At 44.4% G+C, this 13,991-nt stretch overlaps 1 protein-coding gene across 2 annotated transcripts in view; it reads right to left on the bottom strand.

Moving 5' to 3' along the window:
- Positions 1-13,991, bottom strand: part of LOC139389719 (glutamate receptor, ionotropic, kainate 5) — a 146,249-nt gene that overhangs the window by 6,175 nt on the left and 126,083 nt on the right. For both annotated transcript variants that reach the window (XM_071136631.1, XM_071136640.1), the window contains 7 exons: positions 11,676-11,780; positions 10,935-11,042; positions 2,580-2,783; positions 1,595-1,708; positions 1,113-1,222; positions 510-683; positions 5-170 (listed from right to left, as the gene is read on the bottom strand). In XM_071136631.1, coding sequence (XP_070992732.1) covers positions 5-170; positions 510-683; positions 1,113-1,222; positions 1,595-1,708; positions 2,580-2,783; positions 10,935-11,042; positions 11,676-11,780 — 981 coding nt within the window. The remainder of the gene's footprint in view (positions 1-4; positions 171-509; positions 684-1,112; positions 1,223-1,594; positions 1,709-2,579; positions 2,784-10,934; positions 11,043-11,675; positions 11,781-13,991) is intronic.

Below are 13,991 nucleotides of genomic sequence, written 5' to 3'. Positions count from 1 at the left end.
GTACCATGAAGAAAGTCATGGTGCTCCCCCCGTGGATAGTGCCATACTCGATGTTGGTCTGGTCGGCCAGGTCGTCAGGAGACTCGATGGGCACCTCCATCCTCTGGACGGTCAGGAAGGCTGCCAGGTTGGCCGTGTAGGAGGAGATGATGATCAGAGTAAACATCCACCTGGGAGAAGAGAGAGACCGAGTTAGAGAGAGTAAGAGAAGGAGAGGGGGGATAGAGAGAGGGAAAGAGAGGTAGGACTAAGGGGAAAGAATGGGAGAAGTGACACCGTCAGAGAGAGAGACAGAGAGAGAGAGAGAGAGAGAGAGAGAGAGAGAGAGAAAAAGACAGAGAGAAAGAATAAGAGAGAGACAGAGAGAGAAAGTCAGAGAAAATAGAGTTTGACAGAATCCCAGACAGGGAGAGAAATGAGAGAGGAGAGGGCGACAGAGAGACATTTACTCGGACTGAGACATACAGACTGATACATACTTACCCACCCATCTACACACACAGACTTACCAGACCCCTGAGACGCAGCGTGTGGACAGGGCACGGGGCATGATCTCAGAGCCCTGCTGCATGAAGCCTCCTACAGGGAACCACAGGCTGTTCCCTAGGGTGTACTGGTTCTCCAGCATGTCCTTGTGCCCCTGCAGACATGGGTGGGGGTTGTACCACTCATAGGGACTTAACCTGGAAGTAGGAGAGGAGGAGAACACTCTTAGAAGAAAGGGTTCTATAAGGGCTATTTGGCTGTCCCCATAGGAGAACCCTTTTTGGTTTCAGGTAGAACCCTCTTCTACATGAAAACCAAAAGGGTTCTACCTGGAACCAAAAAGGGTTCTTCAAAGGGTTCTTCTACGGCGACAGCCGAAGAACCCTTTTAGGTTCTAGATAGCACCTTTTTTCTAAGAGTGTAGAGGAGAGAAAGGAGCATAAGGACCTCTGTACACAACATCTGTCTATCTCAACCAAGGCATTTTCATTCGGTGTGTATATAAGCTACAATAACTCATTATTACTCAATTGTGTCAAACAAAATGCATAAACAATCCCAGAGTTCCTCACTAGTTTCCTGTTCCTGTTGCCCTGGGTTACTGTGGTGCTCTTTCATGCACTTACCTTGCAGCCAGGAAGAGCACACAGCTGACAGCCAGGTAGGCGAGCAGCATGAAGAGCCAAACAGCCGGAGAGAAGGGGTCCAGGAAGGAGAAATACCCCGGCTTCCTCCCCTAAAACAGAGACAAGAGAGAGAGATAGGACAGGGTTGAGTGGCCCTATTACATTACATTACATAGCTGTCATGTAGTTCCTCTTTCAACCACAGAGGAACAGTGTTCTTCCCTGCAACTGTACAGCACATCATCTCTGCAATTTTAAACTGTTCATAATGCAACAAATGTAAGCCTCAGAGAGTTGAACGGTAAACGTGTGTGATGTACAACCATGAACTCTATAAGACCTATCCATTCTGACTTTCAGAATCAGATATCCTCGATAGCCTCAAAGAAATGCATTGTCATGGCCCATAAAATAAACAGGATAGCACAAACAGCAGTGGGGGAAATCCAATACACCCAACTGCTCTGGTGTGTCTGCCTTACCAGGTGGACTCTGTACAAGATGCTGATTCCTAGCGTCATGAAGGGCTTGGAGAAGTCTATGACTTTCTCCCTCTCAGAGGTGATGGTAAAGCCTGCTACTGCCAAGTCTGCTTTCTGTGGGGGGGGGGAGAAAGAGAGAAAGAAAGAAAGAAAGAAAGAAAGAAAGAAAGAAAGAAAGAAAGAAAGAAAGAAAGAAAGAAAGAGAGAGAGAGGGTCAGAAATAGATGACAACAAACCAACACTTCGATCACTCGGAGTCCCCTGGATTGGAGATGCACCTATGAGCCAATGGCGTTCCCTCCACCCCATGGAGGGAAAAAAAAACGTTTTCAGAGAGACAATAGAACCAGAGATCCACTGCAGCAGAACTGTTCGCTGGCTGTTCCATTTATGGAACCTCCTGTCAGACAGTCAAATTAAAGCCTAATTGATGAACATGGGATTAGTCTGGTTTGATCAGTCAGGAGAGCAGAGAGGGCAGAGAGAGTGGGGAGCAGGGCAGCACCATGGCAAGAGACACATGGGGACCACACTGTGGTAATTGAAGTATGCTGTGATCTAATTAAGCACACATATTCTTATTTGTGTGTGTGTGTGTGTGTGTGTGCTTAACTATTCAAGAATGGTAAAACAAAACAGTTTGACCAACTGGGGACATTTTGTTAATCCCCACATGGTCAAATGTTATTTCTAGGGGGTTTAGGGTTAAGGTTAGAATTAGTGTTAGAATTTCTGTAGGTTTAGGGTTAGGTTTTCGGGTACCAGTTAGGTTTAGGGAAAATAAGATTTTGAATGGGACTGAATTGTTAGTTGTGACACTGAATTGCAACTGAATGAATTGTTAGTCGTGACTGACTGAATTGTTAGTCGTGTCTGTCTGTCTGTCCGTCTGTCTGTCTGCCTGTCTGCCTGTCTGTCTGTCTGTCTGTCTGCCTGTCTGCCTGTCTGTCTGTCTGCCTGCCTGCCTGCCTGCCTGCCTGCTCACCCTGTTGATGAGCTCTCCCACCATGCCGGTCCAGGACCCGTTGGGTTCAGGCGCTCCATACAGCCCATCATCCACCAGTTTAATCCTGAAGGAGCACTTCAAGATGTCTGCCAGCTCTCTCAACATGTCCACACAGAAGCCCTCATACTGGTCATTCCTCTGGTACTCCTGGTAGTTCCCCTTACGCATCACATAGGGGCTCTCCTGCACAGAAAGGAAGGGGATAGGGAGGGGACAGAGGGATGCATGTTAACTCTGGCATTTGTATGTGTTGGATAATGATATGATTTCCTAAATTGACCTTAGGTTATACACTGAGTGAACAAAACATTTAGAATAATTTTCTAATATTAAGTTGCACCCCCTTTTGCCTTCAGAACCGCCTCTATTTGTCGGGGCTTAGACTCTACAAGGTGTTGAAAGCGTTCCACAGGGATTCTGGCCATGTTGACTCAATGCTCCCAGTTGTGTCAAGTTGACTGGATGTCCTTTGGGTGGTGGATCATTCTTGATAAACATGGGAAACTGTTGAACATGAAAAACCAGCAGCGTTGCAGTTCTTGACAAACTCATACTGGGTCGCCTGGCTCCTACCGTCATACCCCGTTCAAAAGCACTTAAATCTTTTGTCTTGCCCATTCACCTCTGAACAAGACACATACACAATCCATGTCTCAAATGTCTCATGGCTTAAAAATCATCATTTGTCTCCTCCCCTTCATCTACACTGATTGAAGTGGATTCACCTGGTCAGTCTGTGTCATGGAAAGAGCATTCCTAATGTTTTGTACACTCAGTGTATATGGTGATGACCAGTCATAATAATCATAATAAATGCTTTGTCCTCACCAGTATAGTGGTCATAAAGGTTTTGACCTCACCAGTATAGTGGTCATAATAAAGGTTTTGACCTCACCAGTATAGTGGTCATAATAAAAGTTTTGACCCCACCAGTATAGTGGTCATAATCAAGGTTTTGACCTCACCAGTATAGTGGTCAGAAAGGTTTTGACCTCACCAGTATGGTGGTCATAATCAAGGTTTTGACCTCACCAGTATAGTGGTCATAATCAAGGTTTTGACCTCACCAGTATAGTGGTCATAATCAAGGTTTTGACCTCACCAGTATAGTGGTCATAATAAAAGTTTTGACCCCACCAGTATAGTGGTCATAATCAAGGTTTTGACCTCACCAGTATAGTGGTCAGAAAGGTTTTGATCTCACCAGTATGGTGGTCATAATCAAGGTTTTGACCTCACCAGTATAGTGGTCATAATCAAGGTTTTGACCTCACCAGTATAGTGGCCATAATCAAGGTTTTGACCTCACCAGTATAGTGGCCATAATAAAGGATTTGACCTCACTAGTATAGTGGTCATAATCAAGGTTTTGACTTCACCAGTATGGTGGTCATAATCAAGGTTTTGACCTCACCAGTATAGTGGTCATAATAAAGGTTTTGACCTCACCAGTATAGTGGCCATAATAAAGGTTTTGACCTCACCAGTATAGTGGTCATAATAAAGGTTTTGACCTCACCAGTATAGTGGTCATAATAAAGGTTTTGACCTCACCAGTATGGTGGTCATAATAAAGGTTTTGACCCCACCAGTATAGTGGTCATAATCAAGGTTTTGACCTAACCAGTATAGTGGTCATAATAAAGGTTTTGACCTCACCAGTATGGTGGTCATAATCAAGGTTTTGACCTCACCAGTATAGTGGTCATAATAAAGGTTTTGACCCCACCAGTATAGTGGTCATAATCAAGGTTTTGACCTCACCAGTATAGTGGTCATAATAAAGGTTTTGACCCCACCAGTATAGTGGTCATAATAAAGGTTTTGACCCCACCAGTATGGTGGCCATAATAAAGGTTTTGACCTCACCAGTATAGTGGTCATGATAAAGGTTTTGTCCTCACCAGTATAGTGGTCATAATAAAGGTTTTGACCCCACCAGTATAGTGGTCATAATAAAGGTTTTGACCCCACCAGTATGGTGGCCATAATAAAGGTTTTGACCTCACCAGTATAGTGGTCATAATCAAGGTTTTGACCTCACCAGTATAGTGGTCATAATCAAGGTTTTGACCTCACCACTATAGTGGTCATAATCAAGGTTTTGACCTCACCAGTATAGTGGTCATAATCAAGGTTTTGACCCCACCAGTATAGTGGTCATAATAAAGGTTTTGACCTCACCAGTATAGTATGACCAGTATAGTGGTCATACTTCCGGCGCCGACAGAGATGGCCGCCTCGCTTCGCGTTCCTAGGAAACTATGCAGTTTTTTGTTTTTTTACGTGTTATTTCTTACATTAGTACCCCAGGTCATCTTAGGTTTCATTACATACAGTCGAGAAGAACTACTGAATATAAGATCAGCATCAACTCACCATCAGTACGACCAAGAATATGTTTTTCGCGACGCGGATCCTGTGTTCTGCCTTACAAACAGGACAACGGAGTGGATCCTATGCAGCGACCCAAAAAAACGACTCCGAAAGAGAGGGAAACGAGGCGGTCTTCTGGTCAGACTCCGGAGACGGGCACAGCGCACACCACTCCCTAGCATTCTTCTTGCCAATGTCCAGTCTCTTGACAACAAGGTTGATGAAATCCGAGCAAGGGTAGCATTCCAGAGGGACATCAGAGACTGTAACGTTCTTTGCTTCACGGAAACGTGGCTTACTGGAGAGACGCAATCCGAAGCGGTGCAGCCAACAGGTTTCTCCACGCATCGCGCAGACAGGAAAAAACATCTTTCTGGTAAAAAGAGGGGCGGGGGCGTATGCCTTATGACTAACGTGACATGGTGCGATGAAAGAAACATACAGGAACTCAAATCCTTCTGTTCACCTGATTTAGAATTCCTCACAATCAAATGTAGACCGCATTATCTACCAAGAGAATTCTCTTCGATTATAATCACAGCCGTATATATCCCCCCCCAAGCAGACACATCGATGGCTCTGAACGAACTTTATTTAACTCTCTGCAAACTGGAAACAATTTATCCGGAGGCTGCATTCATTGTAGCTGGGGATTTTAACAAGGCTAATCTGAAAACAAGACTCCCCAAATTTTATCAGCATATCGATTGCGCAACCAGGGGAGGAAAGACCTTGGACCATTGTTACTCTAACTTCCGCGACGCATATAAGGCCCTGCCCCGCCCCCCTTTCGGAAAAGCTGACCACGACTCCATTTTGTTGATCCCTGCCTACAGACAGAAACTAAAACAAGAGGCTCCCACGCTGAGGTCTGTCCAACGCTGGTCCGACCAAGCTGACTCCACACTCCAAGACTGCTTCCATCACGTGGACTGGGAGATGTTTCGTATTGCGTCAGATAACAACATTGACGAATACGCTGATTCGGTGTGCGAGTTCATTAGAACGTGCGTTGAAGATGTCGTTCCCATAGCAACGATTAAAACATTCCCTAACCAGAAACCGTGGATTGATGGCAGCATTCGTGTGAAACTGAAAGCGCGAACCACTGCTTTTAATCAGGGCAAGGTGTCTGGTAACATGACCGAATACAAACAGTGCAGCTATTCCCTCCGCAAGGCTATCAAACAAGCTAAGCGCCAGTACAGAGACAAAGTAGAATCTCAATTCAACGGCTCAGACACAAGAGGCATGTGGCAGGGTCTACAGTCAATCACGGACTACAGGAAGAAACCCAGCCCAGTCACGGACCAGGATGTCTTGCTCCCAGGCAGACTAAATAACTTTTTTGCCCGCTTTGAGGACAATACAGTGCCACTGACACGGCCTGCAACGAAAACATGCGGTCTCTCCTTCACTGCAGCCGAGGTGAGTAAGACATTTAAACGTGTTAACCCTCGCAAGGCTGCAGGCCCAGATGGCATCCCCAGCCGCGCCCTCAGAGCATGCGCAGACCAGCTGGCCGGTGTGTTTACGGACATATTCAATCAATCCCTATACCAGTCTGCTGTTCCCACATGCTTCAAGAGGGCCACCATTGTTCCTGTTCCCAAGAAAGCTAAGGTAACTGAGCTAAATGACTACCGCCCCGTAGCACTCACATCCGTCATCATGAAGTGCTTTGAGAGACTAGTCAAGGACCATATCACCTCCACCCTACCTGACACCCTAGACCCACTCCAATTTGCTTACCGCCCAAATAGGTCCACAGACGATGCAATCTCAACCACACTGCACACTGCCCTAACCCATCTGGACAAGAGGAATACCTATGTGAGAATGCTGTTCATCGACTACAGCTCGGCATTCAACACCATAGTACCCTCCAAGCTCGTCATCAAGCTCGAGACCCTGGGTCTCGACCCCGCCCTGTGCAACTGGGTACTGGACTTCCTGACGGGCCGCCCCCAGGTGGTGAGGGTAGGCAACAACATCTCCTCCCCGCTGATCCTCAACACTGGGGCCCCACAAGGTTGCGTTCTGAGCCCTCTCCTGTACTCCCTGTTCACCCACGACTGCGTGGCCACGCACGCCTCCAACTCAATCATCAAGTTTGCGGACGACACAACAGTGGTAGGCTTGATTACCAACAACGATGGGACGGCCTACAGGGAGGAGGTGAGGGCCCTCGGAGTGTGGTGTCAGGAAAACAACCTCACACTCAACGTCAACAAAACTAAGGAGATGATTGTGGACTTCAGGAAACAGCAGAGGGAACACCCCCCTATCCACATCGATGGAACAGTAGTGGAGAGGGTAGCAAGTTTTAAGTTCCTCGGCATACACATCACAGACAAACTGAATTGGTCCACTCACACAGACAGCATCGTGAAGAAGGCGCAGCAGCGCCTCTTCAACCTCAGGAGGCTGAAGAAATTCGGCTTGTCACCAAAAGCACTCACAAACTTCTACAGATGCACAATCGAGAGCATCCTGGCGGGCTGTATCACCGCCTGGTATGGCAACTGCACCGCCCTCAACCGTAAGGCTCTCCAGAGGGTAGTGAGGTCTGCACAACGCATCACCGGGGGCAAACTACCTGCCCTCCAGGACACCTACACCACCCGATGTCACAGGAAGGCCATAAAGATCATCAAGGACATCAACCACCCGAGCCACTGCCTGTTCACCCCGCTATCATCCAGAAGGCGAGGTCAGTACAGGTGCATCAAAGCTGGGACCGAGAGACTGAAAAACAGCTTCTATCTCAAGGCCATCAGACTGTTAAACAGCCACCACTAACACTGAGTGGCTGCTGCCAACACACTGACACTGACTCAACTCCAGCCACTTTAATAATGGGAATTGATGGGAAATGATGTAAATATATCACTAGCCACTTTAAACAATGCTACCTTATATAAATGTTACTTACCCTACATTATTCATCTCATACGCATACGTATATACTGTACTCTATATCATCGACGGTATCCTTATGTAATACATGTATCACTAGCCACTTTATACTATACTATGCCACTTTGTTTACATACTCATCTCATTTGTACATACTGTACCCGATACCATCTACTGTATCTTGCCTATGCTGCTCTGTACCATCACTCATTCATATATCCTTATGTACATATTCTTTATCCCCTTACACTGTGTACAAGACAGTAGTTTTGGAATTGTTAGTTAGATTACTTGTTATTACTGCATTGTCGGAACTAGAAGCACAAGCATTTCGCTACACTCGCATTAACATCTGCTAACCATGTGTATGTGACAAATAAAATTTGATTTGATTTGATTTGATTTGAATAAAGGTTTTGACCCCACCAGTATAGTGGTCATAATCAAGGTTTTGACCTCACCAGTATAGTGGTCATAATCAAGGTTTTGACCTCACCAGTATGGTGGTCATAATCAAGGTTTTGACCTCACCAGTATAGTGGTCATAATCAAGGTTTTGACCTCACCAGTATGGTGGTCATAATCAAGGTTTTGACCTCACCAGTATAGTGGCCATAATCAAGGTTTTGACCTCAACAGTATTGTGGCCATATTCAAGGTTTTGACCTCACCAGTATAGTGGTCATAATCAAGGTTTTGACCTCACCACTATAGTGGCCATAATCAAGGTTTTGACCTCACCAGTATAGTGGCCATAATCAAGGTTTTGACCTCACCAGTATAGTGGCCATAATCAAGGTTTTGACCTCACCAGTATAGTGGCCATAATCAAGGTTTTGACCTCACCAGTATAGTGGTCATAATAAAGGTTTTGACCTCACCAATATAGTGGCCATAATAAAGTTTTTGACCTCACCAATATAGTGGCCATAATAAAGGTTTTGACCTCACCAGTATGGTGGTCATAATAAAGGTTTTGACCACACCAGTATAGTGGTCATAATAAAGGTTTTGACCTCACCAGTATAGTGGTCATAATAAAGGTTTTGACCTCACCAGTATGGTGGTCATAATAAAGGTTTTGACCTCACCAGTATAGTGGTCATAATAAAGGTTTTGACCTCACCAGTATGGTGGCCATAATAAAGGTTTTGACCTCACCAGTATAGTGGTCATAATAAAGGTTTTGACCTCACCAGTATAGTGGTCATAATAAAGGTTTTGACCTCACCTGTATAGTGGTCATAATCAAGGTTTTGACCTCACCAGTATGGTGGTCATAATAAAGGTTTTGACATCACCAGTATGGTGGTCATAAAGGCTTTGACCTCACCAGTATAGTGGTCATAATAAAGGTTTTGACCTCACCAGTATAGTGGTCATAATCAAGGTTTTGACCTCACCAGTATGGTGGTCATAATAAAGGTTTTGACCTCACCAGTATGGTGGTCATAATAAAGGTTTTGACCTCACCAATATAGTGGCCATAATAAAGGTTTTGATCTCACCAGTATAGTGGTCATAATAAAGGTTTTGACCTCACCAGTATAATGGTTACGATAAAGGGTTTGAACTCACCAATATGGTGGTCATAATAAATGGTTTGACCTCACCAATATGGTGGTCATAATAAATGGTTTGACCTCACCAATATGGTGGTCATAATAAAGGGTTTGACCTCACAAGTATGGTGGTCATAAAGGTTTTGATCTCACCAGTATGATGGTTACAATAAAGGGTTTGAACTCACCAATATGGTGGTCATAATAAATGGTTTGACCTCACCAGTATGGTGGTCATAATCAAGGTTTTGACCTCACCAGTATAGTGGCCATAATCAAGGTTTTGACCTCAACAGTATTGTGGCCATATTCAAGGTTTTGACCTCACCAGTATAGTGGTCATAATCAAGGTTTTGACCTCACCACTATAGTGGCCATAATCAAGGTTTTGACCTCACCAGTATAGTGGCCATAATCAAGGTTTTGACCTCACCAGTATAGTGGCCATAATCAAGGTTTTGACCTCACCAGTATAGTGGCCATAATCAAGGTTTTGACCTCACCAGTATAGTGGTCATAATAAAGGTTTTGACCTCACCAATATAGTGGCCATAATAAAGTTTTTGACCTCACCAATATAGTGGCCATAATAAAGGTTTTGACCTCACCAGTATGGTGGTCATAATAAAGGTTTTGACCACACCAGTATAGTGGTCATAATAAAGGTTTTGACCTCACCAGTATAGTGGTCATAATAAAGGTTTTGACCTCACCAGTATGGTGGTCATAATAAAGGTTTTGACCTCACCAGTATAGTGGTCATAATAAAGGTTTTGACCTCACCAGTATGGTGGCCATAATAAAGGTTTTGACCTCACCAGTATAGTGGTCATAATAAAGGTTTTGACCTCACCAGTATAGTGGTCATAATAAAGGTTTTGACCTCACCTGTATAGTGGTCATAATAAAGGTTTTGACCTCACCAGTATGGTGGTCATAATAAAGGTTTTGACATCACCAGTATGGTGGTCATAAAGGCTTTGACCTCACCAGTATAGTGGTCATAATAAAGGTTTTGACCTCACCAGTATAGTGGTCATAATCAAGGTTTTGACCTCACCAGTATGGTGGTCATAATAAAGGTTTTGACCTCACCAGTATGGTGGTCATAATAAAGGTTTTGACCTCACCAATATAGTGGCCATAATAAAGGTTTTGATCTCACCAGTATAGTGGTCATAATAAAGGTTTTGACCTCACCAGTATAATGGTTACGATAAAGGGTTTGAACTCACCAATATGGTGGTCATAATAAATGGTTTGACCTCACCAATATGGTGGTCATAATAAAGGGTTTGACCTCACCAATATGGTGGTCATAAAGGTTTTGATCTCACCAGTATGATGGTTACAATAAAGGGTTTGAACTCACCAATATGGTGGTCATAATAAATGGTTTGACCTCACCAATATGGTGGTCATAATAAATGGTTTGACCTCACCAATATGGTGGTCATAATAAAGGGTTTGACCTCACCAATATGGTGGTGACGATGAGGGTCTTGTTGGCCAGTGTTTCCGAGACGTTGATGTCCAGACTGGTGGCGTTCATAGCCAGTGTGTTGTTGGAGTACCAGATACCAATCTGAGAGAGAGAGAGAGAGAGAGAGGAGAAAGAGAGAGAGAGAGAGAGAGAGAGAGAGAGAGAGAGAGAGAGAGAGAGAGGATAATAATTGCAGGATGTGTGTGATTATACAGGAGGTACAGTAAATCATGTGACAGAGTAAAACAAGAAGGAACTAGAATCCAGAGGACAAGCCCAAGGCATTTTGATTAACTATATGAAGATAAACTATATGATCACATACATCTCTCAGATAGCTCTAAATGGCTCTAATAAAGATAGAATTATAATTTATTTCTAAAGCCCTATATTTGTAGGAGCGTTGTAGATAGATGTCAGCACCCTCACTGCGTTTGAAATGTAGAACGTTAAAGACCTTCACGTTCAGATAGAAAACCATCTAATTACAATACTAGTGCTACATTTTTGGAGATCCCCTTGGAGTCTCATATCACAAATGTCGACCCAAAAACAACCATTGTTTTTGCTGTTCTATTTAGTCTTTAGTCCTCAGCTGGTGTTATCGTTAAGTACATACTGTCGCTAGCTAATCACAAAGCACTTCCATAGCATAACCAATTCTAATTATAAGGCTAGAATGTCACTGTTATGACAGAGAAACACTGTTTCTCTATAATCCCAGTGCCCTCTGACCTCTCTGTGACCCCTGCGGTGTTTCTCCAGAATCCTCAGGGTGTAGTTGGTCCTCTGTCCTTTACTGTTGAACTCCACATGGCCTGTCAGACCATCATACTCCACCTGACAGACAGAGACAGAGAGAGATTATTTATGAAGCCAATAAAGCTAATTTGAATTTAATGAATTGAGAGAGAAAGAGAAAAGGTACAAGAGAGAAAGACAGAGAGAGAGAGAGAGAGCGACAGCGATACAGAGAGACAAAGAGAGAGAACACTATACTTACACTTACACATATCTAGTACACAGTGTGACAGTGCTGACAGAGCTTGATAGAGCTAAGATGAATGGAGTGGTGGTGAAGATGGAACACACCCAGTGGTTTGATAACAGAGACAGATAGGCCTGTACCGAGGAGACAAAGAGAGATGGAGCACAGGCAGCCATGAAGACAGCTCGTCAATGAGCACACAGACAACCAGCCATGTCAAATAACAAAAAATAACAAGGGAGGAGGAGTGCCGGATGGATGGATGGATGGATGGATGGTTCAGACAGACAGACAGACAGACAGACAGACAGACAGACAGGACAGAACCACCAACAACACTGGACCCCAACAGAACGACATGGTGGGCAGGACAGGAGTGTGACCCAACACAACGACATGGGGGCAGGACAGGAGTGTGACCCAACACAACGACATGGGGGCAGGACAGGAGTGTGACCCAACACAACGACATGGGGGCAGGACAGGAGTGTGACCCAACACAAAGACATGGGGGGCAGGACAGGAGTTTGACCCAACAGAACGAAATGGTGGGCAGGACAGGAGTATGGCCCAACACAACGACATGGGGGGCAGGACAGGAGTGTGGCCCAACACAACGACATGGTGGGCAGGACAGGAGTGTGACCCAACACAACGACATGGTGGGCAGGACAGGAGTGTGGCCCAACACAACGACATGGGGGGGCAGGACAGGAGTGTGACCCAACACAACGACATGGTGGGCAGGACAGGAGTGTGGCCCAACACAACGACATAGTGGGCAGGACAGGAGTGTGGCCCAACACAACGACATGGTGGGCAGGACAGGAGTGTGGCCCAACAGAACGACATGGGGGGCAGGACAGGAGTGTGGCCCAACACAACGACATGGTGGGCAGGACAGGATTGTGACGGACTGATATGCTGTAGTTGCTGCTGACTTGTTTAACTTCTTGGTGACATGGTGCAGTATTTTCACGTCTGGATGAAATGCATGCCCAAATTCAACTGCCTGCTACTCATCCCCAGAAGATAAGATATGCATATTATTAGTAGATTTGGATAGAAAACACTCTGAAGTTTCTAAAACTGTTTGAATCATGTCTGTGACTATAACAGAACTTGTTTAGCAGGCGAAACCCAGAGGACAAACCATTCAGATTTTTTGGGTTTGAGGTCACTCTCTTTTCAATGCGTTTTCATTGGGAATCCAGATTTATAAGGAACCTTCTTGCAGTTCCTATCGCTTCCACTGGATGTCAACAGTCTTTAGAAATTGGTTGAGGTTATTCCTTTGTGTAATGAAGAAGTACGGCCATCTTGAACGAGGGTCACTTGAAGTGTACTGTTAGATAGAGGCGCGTGACCAGAAAGCATGCTTCAGTTTGTTTTCTTCCTGTATTAAACACAGATCATCCCGTCTTCAATTTTATTGATTATTTACGTTAAAAAATACCTAACGTTGTATTACAAAAGTAGTTTGAAATTTTTGGGCAAAGTTTACAGGTAACTTTTGAGATATTTTGTAGTCATGTTGAGCAAGTTGGAACGAGTGTTTTTCTGGATCAAACGCGCCAAATAAATGGACATTTTGGATATATATCGACGGAATTAATTGAACAAAAGGACCATTTGGGACATATTGGAGTGCCAACAAAAGAAGCTCGTCAAAGGTAAGGCATTAATTGTATTTTTATTTCTGAGTTTTGTGTCGCGCCTGCAGGGTTGAAATATGGTTTCTCTCTTTGTTTACGGCGGTGCTATCCTCAGATAATAGTAATAGCATCGTTTGCTTTCGCCGAAAAGTCTTTTGAAATCTGACATGTTGGCTGGATTCACAACAAGTGTAGCTTTAATTTGCTATCTTGCATGTGTGATTTAATGAAAGTTTGATTTTTATAGTAATTTATTTGAATTTGGCGCTCTGCATTTTCCCTGGCGTTTTCGCTAGCGTCCCACATATCCCAGAGAGGTTAACAATGTGGCTGCCATTGGTATCTAAATGGCAGATATCTTGGTATGAGAAGAAACAACTATCTTCTTTGTCAAATGAAGACTCAAAA

Source organism: Oncorhynchus clarkii, chromosome 3, assembly GCF_045791955.1.
Source record: "Oncorhynchus clarkii lewisi isolate Uvic-CL-2024 chromosome 3, UVic_Ocla_1.0, whole genome shotgun sequence".
NCBI classification, from domain to species: domain Eukaryota; kingdom Metazoa; phylum Chordata; class Actinopteri; order Salmoniformes; family Salmonidae; genus Oncorhynchus; species Oncorhynchus clarkii.
The sequence above is the reverse complement of the archived record's forward strand: the minus strand, read 5'-3'. Positions and strand labels throughout refer to the sequence as shown.